Genomic DNA, 19,686 nt, shown 5'->3' with positions numbered 1-19,686 from the left:
GCCACGTGCACAAGAATAAAACTAGACTCCTATGTCACACCATACAGAAAAATTAACTTAAAATGCATGAAGGACTTGAACATGAGACCTGAAACTATAAAACTCCTAGAAGGAAAAAATAGGCAGTAATGTCCTTGACATTGGCCTTAATGTTGATTTTTTGGATTTGCCACCAAAAGCAAAGCCAACAAAATTTAAAAGTGGGACTACTGAAAAATAAACAGCTTGTCCATAATGATGAAAATAGTATGGTCCTGGAACAAAAACAGAAATCTAGATCAGTGCAACAGGAATAGGAAGCCCAGAGATAAACCCATGCACACAATTAAACTATGACGAAGGAAGCATGAACATATGATGGAGAAAAGGCAGCCTCTTCAATACGTGGTGCTGGAGAGCTACAGGCAAAAAAATGAAATTAGAACATTCTCTTATACCATACAAAAAAAATAAACTCAAAATGTATTAAAAACCTAAACATAAGGCTGGACACTATAAAACTCCTAGAGGAAAACAGAGGTAGAATACTCTCAGACATAAACTTCAGTCATGTATGTTTGGATCCACCTCCTAGAGTAATGAAAATAAAAACAAACAAACAAACAAACAATGGACCCTAATTAAACTTAAAAGCTTTTGAATAACAAAGGAAACCACAAATAAAATAAAAAGACAGCCCACAGAATGGGAGAAGATCTTTGCAAACAGAGCAACTGACAAGGGATTAATCTCCAAAATATACAAACAGCTTTTGCAGCTCAAAAACAAACAACCAAACCAAACCAAACCAAAACAAAGCAAAACCCAACCACTACAACCCAATCAGAAAATGGTCAATCTAAATAAACATATCTCTAAAGAAGACAGATGGTCAAAAACATGTGAAAAAATGCTCAAAGTCATTAATTATTAGAGAAATGTAAATCAAAACTACAATGACGTATCACTTCACATTATTCAGAATGGCCATCACCAAAAAGTCTATAAACAATAAATGCTAGAGAGGGTTTGGAGAAAAGGGAACCCTCCTGCACTGTTGGTGGAATGTAAACTGGTGCAGCCACTATGGAGAACAGTATGGAGATTCCTTAAAAAAACTAAATATAGAATTACTTCATGACCCAGAAATGCCATTTCTGGATATATATCCCAAGAAAACCATAATTTGAAAAGATACATGCACCCCAGTCGTTCATTGCAGAACGATTTACAACCTAAATGTCCATTGACAGAGCAATGGATAAAGAAGATATCGTGCATATGTACCACGGACTATTATTACTCAGAGAACAAAATAATGCCATTTGCAGCAGCATGGGTAGACCTAGAGATTATCATATTGAGTGAAGTAAGTCAGAGAGAAAAAGACAAATATCATATGACGTCACTAATATGTGAATCTAATAAAGAAAAATACACAGGGAACTTGTTCACAAAGAAGAAACAGACTCAAATATTTCGAAACAAACCTTATGGTTACCGAAAGGGAAATGTTGGGGGAAGGGATAAAATGGGACGTTGGGACTGACACACACACTATACATGGAACGGATGAGCAACGAGACCTGCCGTGCAGAACGGGCAAATCTACTCAACACTCGGTAGTGACCCACATAGGAAAAGAATCTGGAAAGGGATGGATATATGTATATGTATAACTGATTCACTCTGCCGTACACCTGAAACTACCACGAAAGTGTAAGGCAACTATTCTCTAATAGAGCTTAAGATAAAAATAATAAAATAAGGTTACGAGATTGAAAAATACACAGCTTCTGCACATCAAAGGAAATCATCAAAAAATGAAAAGGAAATCTACGAAATTGGGAAGAATGTTTGTAAATCATATTGCCTAAGGAGTTGCTACACAAAATACCTACACAATTCATATGATTCGATAGCAAAAAAACAATCTCTTTTAAAGTGGGCGGAGGCTTTGAATAGTATTTTTCCAAAGGAGACGTACAAATAGTCGACAGGTGCAAGGAAAGGTATTTGGTATCACTAATCAACAGGGATGCAAATCAAAACCATGAGATATCCGTTCATACCGGTTTAGCACGACTATAAGGAAAAAAATTGGAATACTTCTCAGCCAATAAAAAGAACAAAATAATGCCACTTGCAGCAACATGGGTGGAACTAGAGACTCTCACACTGAGAGAAGTAAGTCAGAAAGAGACAAATACCATAGGATATCATTTTTATCTGAAATCTAATATATGGCATAAATGAACCTTTCCACAGAAAAGAAACTCACGGACTCGGAGAACAGGTTGGTGGTTGCCAAGGTGAAGCAGGAGGGAGTGGGATGGACGGTGAGTCTGGGGTTAACAGATGCAAACTATTGCATTTGGAGTGGATAAGCAATGAGATCCTGCTGTAAAGCACAGAGAACTATATCCAGTCACTTGTGATGGAACATGATGGAGGATAATGTGAGAAAAAGAATGTATATGTATACATATAAATATTCTTATATATATTCACCTGTGTGTGTGTATGTGTGTGTGTGTATGACTGGGTCACTTTTCTGTACAGTAGAAATTGACAGAACACTGTAAATCAACTATAACGGAAAAATAAAAATCATAAAATAAAAAAATTTTTTAGAAGACTGGATATCACAAGTGTTGGTGAGACTATAGAGGAAAGAAACGCATGGGTGCTGTTAGTTGAAGAGTGAATTGGTGCAGCCACTATGAAAAACATTACGGAACATCCTCAAAAATTAAAAATTGAACCGCTCTATGATCCGACAATTCCACTTCTGGGAATTTATTGAAAGAAAAGAAAAAAACTAACTCAAAAAGAAATATGCAACCATATGTTCATTATAGCATTTTAACAACAGCCAAGATATGGTAACCACCAAAGTGTCCATCAGTGGAGGAATGGATAAAAAAATGTGGCACTGGAGTTCCCATCTTGGCACAGTGGAAACAAATCTGACTAGTAACCGTGAGGTGGCGGATTCGATCCCTGGCCTCTCTCAGTGGGTTAAGGATCTGGCGTTGCCGTGAGCTGTGGTGTAGGTCGCAGACACAGCTCAGATCCCGAGTTGCTGCAGCTGTGGTGTTGTAGGCCAGCCACTGCAGCTCCGATTCAACCCCTAGCCTGGGACCCTCCATATGCTGTGGGTGTGGCCCTAGAAAAAAAAAAAAAAAAAAAGACTTTAAACAAAGAAAAAAGAAAGAAAACATGGTATATATTGCACAATGAAAAATTATTCAGCTATAAATAGAAGGATATAGTCCCACTTGTGACAAAGTGAATGGACCGTGAAGATGTTAGGCTCAATGAAATAAGTTAGACAGAGCAACACAAATCATAGGAACAAATACCCTATGATCTCACTTAACGTGTGAAATCTAAAAATATATATATATTTAAAAGCAGATCACATAGATACAGACAATACATCAATGGCTGTCAGAGGTGAGGGGTGAGGGTAACGGATAAATATGATCAAAAAGTACACAATTCCAGTTATAAATAAATGTCATGGGTGATGTACAGCATGGTGACAATAGTTCATATTACTGTCACACATTTCTTGCTAAGAGAGTAGATATTAAAAGTGCTCATTACAAGAAAAAAGATTTTGTAACTAGGAATTGAGAGAACCCGCCTCCTTAGCACAGTAGGAATTGAGAGACATATTGACTAGACTTTTTGCAGCAATTATATTGCTGTATCTATGAATATCAAATTATTATGCTGAACACATAAATAATACAACGGTATGTCAATGATAATTTGATTTTAGAGAAAAATGATAGATACACACCAGTAAAATTCAGAAGTCTCACAATATCAGGGAGAGCAGATGACATGACTGTAGTGAAATATGGAAACACCATTTTATTCTTTCTACAGCTGTTGACCATAGGCTTTCCCTATGAGATTAGTGAAATTAATGGGACATCAATGAGTCGATGTTGTCTGTAAACAGGGTACAGCTTCGGCTTATAGTCCAGCTTTGGTGGTGATTTGCTAGTGAAAAACAATGTGCCCAGCATCCCCTACCTAAATGTATCCGACAAAACTAGGACATTTTTCAAGTGCCTTGCCAGAGAGTAGACGCAGGAAAGAAGGTAGGCTTGAATCAGCTTTCTAGGGGATCAGCCGTGGATGCAAGCAGGGCTGCCATCATCACAGAGGGCATCAGCATCCTGACCCTCTCCGCGCACTGCCCATCTAAGGACGGCCAGAGGAACAAAGCCGAGAAGGGAGAGCTAGACTGACTTCCACAGAGCCAGCCAGAGCCAGGAGCTCTATCCCAGGACCAGATGATGTCACAGGACCAGATGATCCCTGACTCTCTCGCCTCTGAAACCGGTTCCTAGGAGGCAGCCCCAATTAAGGAAAAGATCAAAGGGCCATTGACGGAGGAGGATGTCCTCCTGGACCATTTCCCCATGCCTACACAAACAACCCACACGGCAAGGAAAGTCCTGCTCATTGGTCCGAAGAGTGGGGGTCCAGGGTATAAAAGGCCCAGAACGGAAGGAGTGATCCACATCTGAGAAACGCCCCTGGGAACAGGAATCCAGCCTCCACCGCTGACACCATGACCCAGTCGTGCTGCTCCCCTTGCTGCCAGCCCACGTGCTGTGAGTCCAGCTGCTGCCGGCCTTGCTGCCCCCCAGTTTGCTATGAGGCCACCCAAACGACTTGCTGTAGGACCACCTGCCGCAAACCGACTTGTGTGACCACCTGCTGCCAGCCCACGTGCTGTGAGTCCAGCTGCTGCCAGCCCTGCTGCCAGCCTGTTCGCTGTCAAACCACCTGCTGCAGGACCACCTGCCTCAAACCCACCTGTGTGACCCCCTGCTGCCAGCCCACGTGCTGTGAGTCCAGCAGCTGTGGACAAACCTGCTGCGGGTCCAGCTGCGGACAGCCCTGCTGCCAGCCCTGCTGCCAGCCCTGCTGCCAGCCCCTTCGCTGTCCAACCACCTGCTGCAGGACCACTTGCTGCAAACCGACTTGTGTGACCACCTGCTGCCAGCCCACCTGCTGTGAGTCCAGCTGCTGCCAGCCCGTTCGCTGTCAAACCACCTGCTGCAGGACCACCTGCCTCAAACCCACCTGTGTGACCCCCTGCTGCCAGCCCACGTGCTGTGAGTCCAGCAGCTGTGGGCAAACCTGCGGCGGGTCCAGCTGTGGCCAGCCCTGCTGCCAGCCGGCTTGCGGTGCCGCCGTGTACTGCCGCAGAACCTGCTACCACCCCACGTGCTTCTGCCTGCCGGGCTGCCTAGCCCAGAACTGTGGCTCCAGCTGCTGCCAGCCTTGCTGCCGCCCTGTCTGCTGTCAGACCCCCTGCTGCCGCCCTCGCTGTGTGTCCACCTGCTGCCAGCCCTCCTGCTGCTGATCCCCTGGCCTAAGAACCCCTCTCTCACAAACCAACCTTCTCATCACCTGCCTTGGCAGTTGAGACAAGTTTCACTTCCACACGTTGCTGAAAGCCTGCGTTCCATCACCCAGTTTTTGGTTATTCGTCTGCCTCTTTGGAAGCTTGTGAATCAGCTTGATGGCGTGTGAGGACCCCTCATCCTCTTCTTCCTGTGTGTGGGGGTCATGCGCCAGCTTCCTGCATCTTTGATAGGAAGCGTTGGTCTCTGCCTTGAAATCACAAGCTTCCCCTTCTCGCTCTCTGGGTAACTTAGGAAAGCAAATCCTCTCGACTTCTTCTCTCGGTGCTGCTACTTCTCTTCATAAAAATCTTCATAATCATGTTTCTTCCTCAATGTCCTCATCGTTCTTGCGTCCTGCTTTCTTCCTTTCATGGTCACTGTGAGCTGTCGACATAGAGAAAGAGAGTCTTACCTTTGTGCTCCTCAATAAATTCTGTCCAACTCATCTCATATTGGGTCTGGTCTATTGCACGTCATTCCTGAAATAGGGATTTTGTATCCATGTTACCTCCTCTCTGCGTTGTCCATTCTGAGCAGCATAGTGGCCCCAGAACCTAAGTGTTATCCCCGTTTTCAGAAAACCATTTTGTTGGGGGATGTCATGTAGCTAATCGCAAGCAGACTCAGCCCGGATGAGTCTTCTGTGCCGGCTCCCAGGCACCTACATCTACGTCCCAAGGACATAGATGTCTGAGCCTCCGTGACTGTGCCCTTGGCAAGATGTGGCGGCGGCCATTGCTCGTGTGGGCACCGCTGGGCACGGACACACCGTGAGACACTCCAGGGAGAGCCTGTGATCAGATGTGCTTCCCCCGTCCCTCTCCCTTCGTGATAGCTATCCCTTCCTAAAGAGTCACTGCCCTGTTTCCTGCTGATGTCCTGACACGAGGCGTCTAAACCCACCAGAGGGAGCTTGTAAAACTAGACTGTGCCCCCTGACAGAACTGTGGCTTTCATAGGCCCAAACCCTTTCGTCCAGGAGTGCCTTCATCCAGGGAGATGAGCAGCACCGATTCCAAAGCATGTCCCTGAGAGTTCAAGTGAGAGGCTTCAGTCCTGTGTGCATCCACCCATCCCGTTCTGAAACCACACATACTACCTCTTGTGGGTATATGTGCTGCTACCTACGCGTGAATCATTTAACGGCTCTTGGGTCAGGGTATACACCACACCGTAAGACTCTGTTTCAGTGCCTCAGGCTGCCACCTCCACGTTGGTGTCTTTGCTGCACGTATAACAGACCATTCTGGTTTTCCTTGGGAGCAGCCGTCTCTGTCATGTGATGGATGGGAGAATAAGTAGATCCCATGCTTATGTTCCATGTTGTTGACCTTGTTCATTATAAAGTGGTCCCTTGGTCCAAAGTGATGACAATAACACTCTAAGTGGCTGGATATTACTGCCAATAGGGAAGACGAATCCGTATTTAGAATGTGCAATTTTAATAAAAAACTGCTTCCTTTTCCATGTGTGAATCATCTGAGAGGAAAAGTTGTCTTCACGTGGGATGTATAGATTTACTCCCAGTAGGGCTCAACATTTCTGCTTCTTACAGCACAGACAGCAGAGGCAGCCATGGTGAGAGGGAGCCTGTGCTGCTGGGTCCACACGAATCCTCTATCCCTGCCACCATGGCCACTTTGTTCATGCTCTCTTCTGCAAGGACTGATGCTTCGGAAGATGAGATGACTTATCCCTGACTTGTAGTTGCCCAGTGCCTCCTGAGGGGTGGGCCCTTTCTGGTGGTCAGTGGAAGGAAGAAACCCTTTCTGCCACATACCTATATCCATCCAAATAATTCTTCTCCAAATCTCCTTATGTTCCAATCTTGTTCCTCCCATGGCTTAATCTAATCAGAAAGGACTTCCATCACTTGCAAATAGCCAACGAACCTCATGTCCTCAGGCCACTTTTTCTCCGAAAAGAAATAGATATAATGGCCATGTATTATTGCTCCCTGTTCATTCTATTTTCTCTCTCCACTGCCTTTGGATAACAGACATGTTATCCATTGTAGTCAAAATTCTCCATCAGGCATAAAAGAGTCTGTTGGGGCTGCTGATTGATGAAGATTAAGGTGTTGCATGCTCATGTATTATAATCAGTTTGATTGTGCAGGAATCGAATTGTACTGGTAATTATTACGCATGGATTCTTTAGTCATTGAGGGCAGTACTAAATTCTGCTGTTCTCCATGGATCTGCTATAGCTTCCCAGTAATGCCTTGGCTTGGAAATCTATAATTAGTAAATGTGAAATTAGCTTGTGTTAATCATCACAGAGATAAACAAACAAGACAAAATCATAGATGATTGTGAAACAATGAGGGAAACAAAAAAATTCTCTGCACATAAGGATGACGAATAGATTTGTTTCCGTGCTATCCTTAAAAATATAAGACTTGTGATCCTTTCAAAGGATATCTGTGTATAGACTGGCCAATCCTATTAAAGAAGTGGGGGAGAAAGAAACATTTCTAGATCCATAAGTGGACATAATATGGAAGAAAGCGGTGGGAAAATAGATATTTAAAGGATGATAACACTTTATATATGAGAATGATTCCTGGGGTGACTGAAAAATAGTCTGTATGTTCTCCTAATCAACGCTATGAGTGATAGAACTAGAATTTGAATACTCTGCCATAAGATTTTAATACCCATAACTAAGCACTCTTATCTTCTTCCACCATAGAGACCTGATGGTCAAAGACAAAATTGGAGATAAATACATGCATACTCTATGAGGGAGCTCAGTGCAGAAAATGGATAATGCAAACTAGAAGCATCTTACAAAACTGGCATAGATACAAGTAATAAGAATGATAACCTATGTACATACATTTTATCCATGTGTCTATATATTTCATCCCATTAGACCAGAATCCAGTAACATCTCACATAGTTAGAGCAACTATTTTGCCACAATCTTAACCAGGCAGATCTGGCTGGAAAGTTAGTGACAGGAGCCTCCGGGGGGAAATGAGCCTCTTAAAATTTTTCAGTCGATAGGGAAATGCTGTGCACAGGATCCCACCGGGTGGGAATGTACATGTCAGGGATTAGAGTGAAATGAATGTGATTTTGTAGCATGGACACCTTCTCCTGGGAAGAGGAACTGCTCGGCAATGCTCTTCTAATTCTCTAATAAGTGATCCCAATGAGAAAAATATTCGGGAGACCTGGAGGGAATAGTTGTCTACATAGGGAGATGCCCAAAAATGAAATGGGAAGTCACGTGCCTGAAGGTACCAAAGACAACGAAACAGCAGACTGGACATTGTATCTTTGATGCGCAGCCTCTGTGAGTGACTACTATCAGAGGATTGTAAGTGTCCTATCCACCACGGAATAGCTTCGAGGTCCCTAAATTCTCTGTCTTGTTCAAGCACTCTACATGACGGATGGCTGACATTGCTGTGATTCACTGAAGCCTGCAACTACTCGAAGGCATAACATTCAAAATACATAGCACCATGAAATTATGCTATCCATCGTATTTGGCAAAAGAAGTTCTCCCTCGAAATGCTTTCAAATTGATCTTGATTATTTTGACAATTCTACGAGTGCCTGAATGGATACTTGCAGACTCAGGAATCTATACCTCTATACATATAAAGGATTAGCCCCTCTCTTGGGGAATGACAATTTTATCCATTCCATAAACTAATATGTCAATTTATTAATCACAAGTATAATTGTGATAACTATGGTTTCATAGTCATTCCTCCATGCATGAATACCTAAAATAGAAGTTAAGCAATAATCAGGTTATTCTGTGAGCCAAGAGTGAGAAGAAGTATTTGTTGAGTGACATCTCATGCATTCATGTCAAACATGTGGTCTTTCCTAAGGGACTAGAAGTCCCATGTGCCTTGTCCCTGTCTTATGTGCCAACCTTGGCACTTGTGCCTCCTCTGACCCGGAACTTCCATGGCTGACTACCCCAACCCCATTTAAGAAACACACGTTGATTTTTCAAATCCTCATTTAGGCTAGAGGAGATTGTGCTCTTCCTGATATCACACTTTGTGACTTTGCTTAAATGGGTTCTAGTTTTGTATCTATAAGTTTAACCTAGAAAGGCAATCCAGTTTGCCTATGACTATGTAAACAGGATCCTACCCCAAAGCTGCCTGTTGATAAACTCTTAGAAATAATAAGAGAGTTTGCTTATCAGATCAACATACATCAATGTGACTTTCAGAATGTCAGAAATGTTGAGAAATTAAAATTTTAAGTGGTAACCTAGAATAGCATAAGACATAAAATATCTAGAAATAAATCTAATAAGAATGGGAAAGAGGAATTCTCATCGTGGCTCAGAGGTTAATGAATCCGACTAGGAACGGTGAGGTTGTGGGTTCGATCCCTGGCCTCGCCCAGTGGGTTAAGGATCTGGCGTTGCCGTGAGCTATGGTATAGGTCGCAGACTCTGCTCGGATCCCACGTTGCTGTGGCTGTGGTGTAGGCTGGCACTATAGTTCCGATTGTCTCCCTAGCCTGGGAACTTCCATATGCTGTGGGTATGGCCCTAGAAAAGACAAAAAGACCAAAAAAAAAACGGGGGGGGAGATCTCTACAGAGGACAGTATAAACATTTTGATCAAGTAATTCTACTTGTAGATTTTTATCCAACAGAGATATTTCTTAAGTGTACCAAAAACATTCATAACAGCAGTATTTTTATTAGCCCCAAACTGCAAACAAGCCAGAGGTATATCAACAGTAAATAAATAAAATGTGTCATAGTCATTCAGTGGAAGATATTACAGCAAGGAGAATGAACGAACTACAGATAATCACATGGTCGAGTCCCACAATCATAAAGAGAAAGTGGTCCGTTCTATTGTTTCTCATTTACATCAAGTTTTGAAAGAGCCCAAGCTTGCCTCCCTTTGGCAATCAGTGAGAGATATAATTGGAAGGGTTTGACAGCAAGTTCTATTTCTTTCTTTCTCTCCTTTTTTTTTTTTTTTTTTTTTGTTGTTGTTGTTGTTGTTGTTGTTGTCTTTCTTTAGGGCCACACTCAGGGCATGTGGAAGTTCCCAGGCGAGGGGTCGAATTGAAGCTGTAGCCACCGGCCTACACCACAGCCACAGCAACTCAGGATTTGAGCCGCATCTGGGACCTACACCACAGCTTGCAGCAACACAGGATCCTTAACCCCCTGAGTGAGGCCAGGGCTCAAACCCGCGGCCTCATGGATGCTAGTCAGAATCGTTTCCGATGAGCCATGATGGGAACTCCACTATTTCTTTCTTTCTTTTATTTTTTTTTAAACAACCATATAAGCCAGAGAAGTTTTATTTTATTTTATTTTTTATATTTTTACCTTTAATGCCACACCCGCAGCATAGGGAAGTTCCCAGGCTGGGGTGGAATTGGAGCTGTAGCCGCCAGCCTATACCACAGCAACACAGGGTCCAAGCCACATCTGCAACCACCACAGCCCACAGCAACACCAGATGCTTAACCACTGATCGACGCCAGGGATCAAAACCTTGTCCTCATGGATGCTAGTCAGATTCGTTTCTGCTGGGCCACGACGGGAACCCCTTCAGGTTCTATTTCTTAGCCCAGTGATAGTGACATGGGTGGGTTCACTTTGAGATAATCTACCAAGTTGGACATTTTCTTTTTTCTTTTTCTTTTTCTTTTTTTTTTTTTTTTTTTTTTTTTTTTGGTCTTTTGGCCTTTTCTACGGCCGCTCCTGTGGCATATGGAGGTTCCCAGGCTAGGGGTTCAAGTGGAGCTGTAGCTGCTGGCCTACGCCACAGCCACAGCAAACACAGGATCCGAGCCACATCTGCAACCTATACCACAGCTCACGGCAATGCCGGATCCTTAACCCACTGAGCGAGGGCCAGGATCAAACCCGCAACCCCATGGTTCCTAGTCAGGTTCATTAACCACTGAGCCACGATGGGAACGCCAAGCTAATAGCCTGAGGGTGACTATAAAGCTCAGAGTGAAAATGCCTGTCATGTGCCGTGTGTATAAATCCCTGCATCGTAAATGCTGTACAAAACACAAGACACCATATGAGATGAATGATGGCACAAGATTTATTTAGAAATGGGGGTAAGACTCCCTTTCTCTATGTCAACAGCTCACAGTGACCATGAAAGGAAGAAAGCAGGACGCAAGAACGATGAGGACATTGAGGAAGAAACATGATTATGAAGATTTTTATGAAGAGAAGTAGCAGCACCGAGAGAAGAAGTCAAGAGGATTTGCTTTCCTAAGTTACCCAGAGAGCGAGAAGGGGAAGCTTGTGATTTCAAGGCAGAGACCAACGCTTCCTATCAAAGATGCAGGAAGCTGGCGCATGACCCCCACACACAGGAAGAAGAGGATGAGGGGTCCTCACACGCCATCAAGCTGATTCACAAGCTTCCAAAGAGGCAGACGAATAACCAAAAACTGGGTGATGGAACGCAGGCTTTCAGCAACGTGTGGAAGTGAAACTTGTCTCAACTGCCAAGGCAGGTGATGAGAAGGTTGGTTTGTGAGAGAGGGGTTCTTAGGCCAGGGGATCAGCAGCAGGAGGGCTGGCAGCAGGTGGACACACAGCGAGGGCGGCAGCAGGGGGTCTGACAGCAGACAGGGCGGCAGCAAGGCTGGCAGCAGCTGGACTCACAGCTCTGGGCTAGGCAGCCCGGCAGGCAGAAGCACGTGGGGTGGTAGCAGGTTCTGCGGCAGTACACGGCGGCACCGCAAGCCGGCTGGCAGCAGGGCTGGCCACAGCTGGACCCGCCACAGGTTTGCCCACAGCTGCTGGACTCACAGCACGTGGGCTGGCAGCAGGGGGTCACACAGGTGGGTTTGAGGCAGGTGGTCCTGCAGCAGGTGGTTTGACAGCGAAGGGGCTGGCAGCAGGGCTGGCAGCAGCTGGACTCACAGCACGTGGGCTGGCAGCAAGGGGAGCAGCACGACTGGGTCATGGTGTCAGCGGTGGAGGCTGGATTCCTGTTCCCAGGGGCGTTTCTCAGATGTGGATCACTCCTTCCGTTCTGGGCCTTTTATACCCTGGACCCCCACTCTTCGGACCAATGAGCAGGACTTTCCTTGCCGTGTGGGTTGTTTGTGTAGGCATGGGGAAATGGTCCAGGAGGACATCCTCCTCTGTCAATGGCCCTTTGATCTTTTCCTTAATTGGGGCTGCCTCCTAGGAACCGGTTTCAGAGGCGAGAGAGTCAGGGATCATCTGGTCCTGTGACATCATGTGGTCCTGGGATAGAGCTCCTGGCTCTGGCTGGCTCTGTGGAAGTCAGTCTAGCTCTCCCTTCTCGGCTTTGTTCCTCTGGCCGTCCTTAGATGGGCAGTGCGCGGAGAGGGTCAGGATGCTGATGCCCTCCGTGATGATGGCAGCCCTGCTTGCATCCATGGCTGATCCCCTAGAAAGTGTGGTTCAAAGAGTTCCTGTCATGGCTCAGCAGTAATGAACCCAACTTGAATAGGTGAGGACACAGGTTTGATCCCTGGTCTCACTCAGTGGGCTAAGGATCCAGCGTTGCCTGCCATGAGCTATAGTGTAGGTCGCAGACGTGGCTTGGGTCTGTCGTTGCTGTGGGTATGGCTTAGTCCAGCGGCTGCAGTTTCAATTTGACCCCTAGCCTGGGAACTTCGATGTACTGTGGTTGCAGCCAGAAAGAAAGAAAAAGAGAGGAAGAAAGAGAGAGAGAGAGAGAGAAAGAAAGAAAGAAAGAAAGAAAGAAAGAAAGAAAGAAAGAAAGAAAGAAAGAAAGAAAGAAAGAAAGGAAGAAAGAAAGAAAGAAAGAGGAAAAGAAAGAGAAGAGAATGAAAGAAAGAAAGGGAAAAGAAAAAAGAAAGTCTGGTTCAAGACTATGGTACATATGTCTCTCCATGGAAACTTTCTCAACTATTTCCCAATTTTAGCAGAGACATTGAGCTAGATGATGGTTTGCACAATGTTTTTCAGATGAAAATCAGCCCCAAAGCAGAATAACAGTATCAGTATCAACCTATTAAGGTTCCATCACATTTTGTTCTGTCATTCATTGGTTGACACTTGGGTTGTTTCCATATCCTGCCAATCGTAAATAATGCTGCAATGAATATGGGGATGTATATATCTTTTTGAGTTAGTGCTTTGTTTTCCTCAGGTAAATACCTGGAAGTAGAATTGCTGGATCCTACGGTAGTTCTGCTTTTAGTTTTTGAGGAAAACGCATAATATTTTTCACAGTGGCTGCACCAATTTACACCCCCAGCAATAGCACACAAATGTTCCCTTTTCTCCATATTCTCACCGACATTTGTTTTTTTCAATGTGGCAACAGAGGCAGTGTGACTTTCTGCAGTTTGGTGAAAAGAGTCCTTAGGTATAGATATAGATCAGGCAGATGGAAATTGGCCTGACACACTATGATCCACATAGATGCATAGGATATTTAAAACATCATATGCAATGTACAAAATTTACCACTCCAGTATCTGCTAATTTGACGTGATGGACAGACAAATACTAGAGGAAGAGGAAAGAGATGGAGAAGGAGGAGGGATGAGGAAAGAGGGAAGAGAGAGGAAAGAGGAAGTTATGACAGAAGAAGAAAAAAAGAAAGGGAGGGAGGGAGGGGAAACAGCCTAATACGTACCTAGGAATAAACCTGACCAAGAGGTGAAAGACTTATACGCTGAGAACTATAAAACATTAATCAAGGAAATTAAAGAAGACTCAAAGAAATGGAAAGATATCCCATGATCCTGGATCAGAAGAATTAAAATTGTTAGAATGGCCATACTACCCAAAGCAATCTGCAGATTTAATGCCATTCCTATCAAATTACCCATGACATTTTTCACAGAAGTAGAAAAAAATAATAAAAAATGTATATGGAAACATAAAAGACCCAGAATTGCCAAAAAAAATCCTGAGGGGGAAAAAAAAACAAAGCAGGAGGTATAACTCTCCCAGATTTCAGAAAATATGACAAAGTTACAGTAATCAAAACAGTGTGATATTGGTACAAAAACAGATATATGGATCAATGGAAAAAAATAGAGTGCCCAGAAATAAATCCAGACACCTACAGTCAATTAATCATCAATAAAGGAAGCAATAATATAAAATAAAATAAGACAATCTCTTCAATAAAGGGTGCTGGGAAAAATGGACAGCTGCATATTAAGTCAATTAAACTAGAACACACCCTCACACCATGCACAAAAATAAACTCAAAACAGCTTAAAGGCTTAAACATAATACAAGACATCATAAAACTCCTAGAAGAGAACATAGGCAAAACATTCTCTGACATCAACTAGACTTTCTTAGGTAAGTCTCCCAAGGCAATAGAAATAAAAACAAATGAAACCAATGAGACCTAATCAAATTTACAAGCTTTTGCACAGTAATGAAAGCATTAAAAAAAAAAAAAGGACAACCTACAGAATGGGAGAAAATAGTTGTAAATGATGCAACCAACAAGGGCTTAATCTCCTAAATATACAAACAACTCTTAAAACTCAATATCAAAAATAATAATAATAATAATAATAACCTAATCAAAAAAGGACGGAAGACCTAAATAGACATTTCTTCAAAGAAGACATATGAATAGCCAGTAGGCATGTGAAAAATGTACTTAACATTACAAATTATTAGAGAAATGCAAATCAAAACGACAATGAGGTACCACCACACACTGGTCAGAATCACCATCATTAATAAGTCTACAAATAACCAATGCTAGAGAAGGTGTGCAGAAAAGGGAACCCTCCTACACTGTTGGTGGGAATGTAAATTGGTACAACCACCATGGAGAAGAGGATCAAGGTTCCTCAGAAAACTAAATATAGAACTGCCTATGATCAAACAATTCTACTCCTGAGCATATACCCAGAGAAAACTATACTGGAAAAGGATACATGCACTCCTAGGTGCATAGAAGTATTATTCTCAACAGCCAAGACATGGAAACAACATACATGCCCATCAACACGTGATGGATTAAAGATGCAGTACTACTCAGCCAACAAAAGAACAAAATAATGCCATTTGCAGCAACCTGGATGCAACTAGAGATTATCATAAGTGAAGTAAGTCAGAAAGAGAAGGACAAATACCATATGATATCACTTATACATGGAATCTAAAACATGGCACAAATGACCCTATCCACAAAACAGAAAGAGACACACAGACGTGGAGAATGGACCTGTGGTGGCCAAGTGGGGGAGGGCGAAGTGGAATAGACTGGGAGTTGGGGGTTAATAGATGCAAACTCTTACATTTAGAATGATAGAAAATAAGGTCCAACTGCACACCACTACATCCAATCTCCTGGGATCAACCACGATGGAAAATAATACTTTAAAAAAGAATGTGTATATTCATTTACATATATGAATATATATATGAATATATATTTGACTGAGTCACTTTGATGTACAACATGAGTCACTTGATGTACAACAGACATTGGCACGACATTGTAAATCAACTATAATTTTAAAATATATATATGTATATATACGTTCAATCACATGAGGTCACTGTCTTGGCTGATAAACAAGGTAAGAACCAGAGTCACTGGCTCTTCCTGATTATCCCAAACTTCCCTAGTTGTATCACTTGAAAGTCTCTCATCCTGGTAAAACCCACAGTCCTGGGACCATTAGGACTACTGGTCACCCCAGGTTGTCAATTGACTGATGCTTTCTTATTCCCAGTCACCGCTTCTACCTCTACCGACCTGCTCTGGTTCTTCTTTGCCCTTTGAAAGACATGGGCCCCACACCTCATCCCAAGTGTCTTTGTTAGAACTGGGATACACAGGGCAGGTAGGGTGATACCTAGGGCTACCTGTAGTAGTCTTGAATTAGATGTTTGTGGGAAAACAGACTTAGACTCACACAGGGATCCAGTTTGTCACTGTGAAGTATCAGCATCATGTCCCTCAGCCCAGAGATACGTCCTAATACGACCAAAGGAATACATTTGAGGAGAGACCCACACATGACTTTCATGATGCCCTCAGGAGCTACATCATGTGATGAGATCACGATCAAAGCAAAAACAATCCTGATGGAGAGAAAAAACAAAAAGTTATGCTGACGATGGGACTTCCTTCTTTTTCCTGAAAGTTTCAATGAATTATTGTCAATTAAGAAACACGCTAAACACTTATTGTCTAAAGACTCATAGCATATAGGAGATGACTTCCTCTTTTTCAAATTCCCTCAGTGACTACGAAGAACAATGTAAACAACAACAAGGAAAGTTCTGCTCATTGGCCCCAACTTTGAGGTCCACCTGTATAAAAAGTCCAGAACAGAAAGAGTCATCAGATTCTGCAAAACTCAACACTAAACAGAGGCTCGCCCTCCACCACTGCTACCATGACCCACTCTTGCTGCTCTCCTTGCTGCCAGCCCACGTGCTGTGAGTCCAGCTGCTGCCGGCCTTGCTGCCCCCCAGTCTGCTATGAGGCCACCCAAACGACTTGCTGTAGGACCACCTGCCGCAAACCGACTTGTGTGACCACCTGCTGCCAGCCCACCTGCTGTGAGTCCAGCTGCTGCCAGCCCTGCTGCCAGCCCCTTCGCTGTCCAACCACCTGCTGCAGGACCACTTGCTGCAAACCGACTTGTGTGACCACCTGCTGCCAGCCCACGTGCTGTGAGTCCAGCAGCTGTGGACAAACCTGCAGTGGGTCCAGCTGCTGCCAGCCCTGCTGCCAGCCCCGCTACCAGCCGGCTTGCAGTGCCGCTGTGTACTGCCGCAGAACCTGCTACCACCCCACGTGCTTCTGCCTGCCGGGCTGCCTAGCCCAGAGCTGTGAGTCCAGCTGCTGCCAGCCTTGCTGCCGCCCTGTCTGCTGTCAGACCCCCTGCTGCCGCCCTCGCTGTGTGTCCACCTGCTGCCAGCCCTCCTGCTGCTGATCCTCCCACCATGGAATCAGGGGACAGAGAACAACCTTTAGACAACTAACCTGTGACTGCTCCAGCCGCAAGCTTCATCCCTAGGCTTTACTAGGCTCCAGCATGTCGCCACCATCTTTCTATTAGTCATATGCCTGATTACAAGGCTCTGTGAGATGGCGTGGTAACATTCAAGCAACCCGAGCCTGACTTTCTTTGTCTTTAGTTGCTGTTGACCTCTGTGCTACCAGCAAGTCTTTGGTCTCCTCGACCTACAGTCATTGTGTTATCCTTGCGAAAATGATCACCCCTTGTCCTGAGTAATCTAAATGCATCCTTGGGATAGTTTTCTTAGGTTTCTTCCAGGTTTACTGTTTCCTTATCATTTTTTTCTCTAATGGAGTCCTGATTCTTCTGTTTTACTTCCTCGTCTTGTTAATTACCCTGTGTTACCTTCCCAGCTGTGAACAAGCTTCTCTGATTCCTTCCCAATAAAGCCTTTTTTGTCTTCCACTATATAATGCGATTTGAAGTTTTGGGCAGCATTTCCTTTTAAGGCCTCGCGTTCATATTTCCTTTCACAAGTACGACCCGTTCTGAGTCTGGCCAGGACCCTTCAACTGGCAGCACCAAAATGATTGCCTCCCTCTTATTAACCAATAAGGTTCGCTTGGTTACTCAGGGATAGAATTTAGCTAAGGGCTAGGGCCTCTGGTTCTGGCTCCAGAGTCATACAGTAACATCTTACTACAAGCACAAGGAAAACAGTGGTCTGAGCACTGGGGAAACGTGCCCTTTGGATTGCCTGTGTACCACTGATTCTAAACGTTTCCATATGCTGATTGTTTTTCTGTTTAAACATGTTTTCTCCCACCGATTTCCAAAACTTCAATGACTACTTGCACGCATAAGGCCAATAGCCTGGTTTTAAAAGCCATCCACAGTGTTGAAGCATCAGTTGTATTTCTGGCACTGTGCTGGCATGTTTAAGCCAGAAGCTCATCTCAAGACACCTGTTCTTTCATCTGGATACTTAGAGTGTGGGATATTAAAAATGAATCAAGTTATCACTTGTAATCTGGAATCTAATATATGGCACAAATGAACTTTTCCACAGAAAAGAAACTCATAGACTTGGAGAACAGACTTGTGGTTGCCAAGGGGGAGGGGGAGGGAGTGAGATGGACTAGGAATCTGGGGTTAATAGATGCAAACTATTGCCTTTGGAATAGATAAGCAATGAGAGCCTGCTATATAGCACTGGGAACTATATCTAATCACTTATGATGGAGCATGATGGAAGATAATGTGAGAAAAAGAACATACATATGTATGGGTGACTGGGTCACTTTGCTGCCCAGTCGAAAATTGACAGAACTCTGCAAACCAGCTATAATGGAAAAATAAAAATCATTTGAAAAAATAAAAAAAGAATCAAGTGGGAGCTCCCGTGGTGGCGCAGTGGTTAACGAATCTGACTAGGAAACATGAGGTTGCGGGTTCGATCCTTGCCCTTGCTCAGTGGGTTAAGGATCCGGCATTGCCGTGAGCTGTGGTGTAGGTTGCAGACATGGCTGGGATCCTGTGTTGCTGTGGCTCTGGCGTAGGCCGGTGGCTACAGCTCCGATTCGACCCCTAGCCTGGGAAACTCCATATGCCGTGGGAGCGGCCCCAAAGAAATAGCAAAAAAACTAAAAAAAAAAAAAAGAATCAAGTGAAACACACGCTCATCAGGTACCTCTAAACTTCAGTTCTTTTTTTTTTTTTTTTCTCTAAACCAGAATACTATCAAGGAAATTACGGCTGGACGGGGAACTGGGAATTGAGCCAACCACACCATGGGAATTCTGCCATTGAGCCATCCAGTCTCTATAAAACATCATCCTGAGGTTTATGACATGAAACTGAATCATGAATCAAATTCAGACGTGTCTGGGATTCCCTGAAGACACTGCCTAGTTCATAACAGGGGAAGGAGACAGGGTGAGGTAAGAGTATCTGTTAATTACTACGACAAGTTCATCTAAATCTCAAGCTTGGACTGTTGACATTTGGGGCCAGATGATTCTTTGTTGGCAGGGTGGAGGGGCCGTGCAGTGAGCATGGGAGAAGCAACATCCTGGCCTCTAGGTGCCAGTAGCCTCCCTTCCTTGTTGTGTCATATGAAGCTAAGGTGGCGGTGGGGGAAGGGGTAGATAAATTGTCAATATGCAAGAATGGAATCTATAGTGGAATTGTCAAATGCACGGAATTAGAGAATTATAAAGCATGACATCCAAACTCATCGGATGCAACAAAAGCAAAGTCTTGAGGACAATTTATATGTTGAAATCTTTGGATCAGAGAAGAGGAAGACCTCAGAATTAATGCATTGAATACCT

The 19,686-nt window shown here is 43.9% G+C and overlaps 1 protein-coding gene across 2 annotated transcripts; it reads left to right on the top strand.

The window, feature by feature from the left end:
• On the top strand, positions 4,527-17,831 carry LOC100517674 (keratin-associated protein 9-7). Of its 2 annotated transcripts, XM_021067005.1 has the most exons (2): positions 4,540-5,197; positions 16,832-17,831. In XM_021067005.1, exons 1-2 carry the CDS (start codon positions 4,574-4,576, stop codon positions 17,324-17,326), a joined length of 1,119 nt encoding a protein of 372 aa, XP_020922664.1. In that variant the 5' UTR covers positions 4,540-4,573; the 3' UTR covers positions 17,327-17,831. The 2 variants fall into 2 exon arrangements, with proteins under 2 accessions (XP_020922663.1, XP_020922664.1); XM_021067004.1 differs by lacking the exon at positions 16,832-17,831 and having other exon boundaries at positions 4,527-5,867.

Source organism: Sus scrofa, chromosome 12, assembly GCF_000003025.6.
Source record: "Sus scrofa isolate TJ Tabasco breed Duroc chromosome 12, Sscrofa11.1, whole genome shotgun sequence".
Classification (NCBI taxonomy): Eukaryota; Metazoa; Chordata; class Mammalia; order Artiodactyla; family Suidae; genus Sus; species Sus scrofa.
The sequence above is the reverse complement of the archived record's forward strand: the minus strand, read 5'-3'. Positions and strand labels throughout refer to the sequence as shown.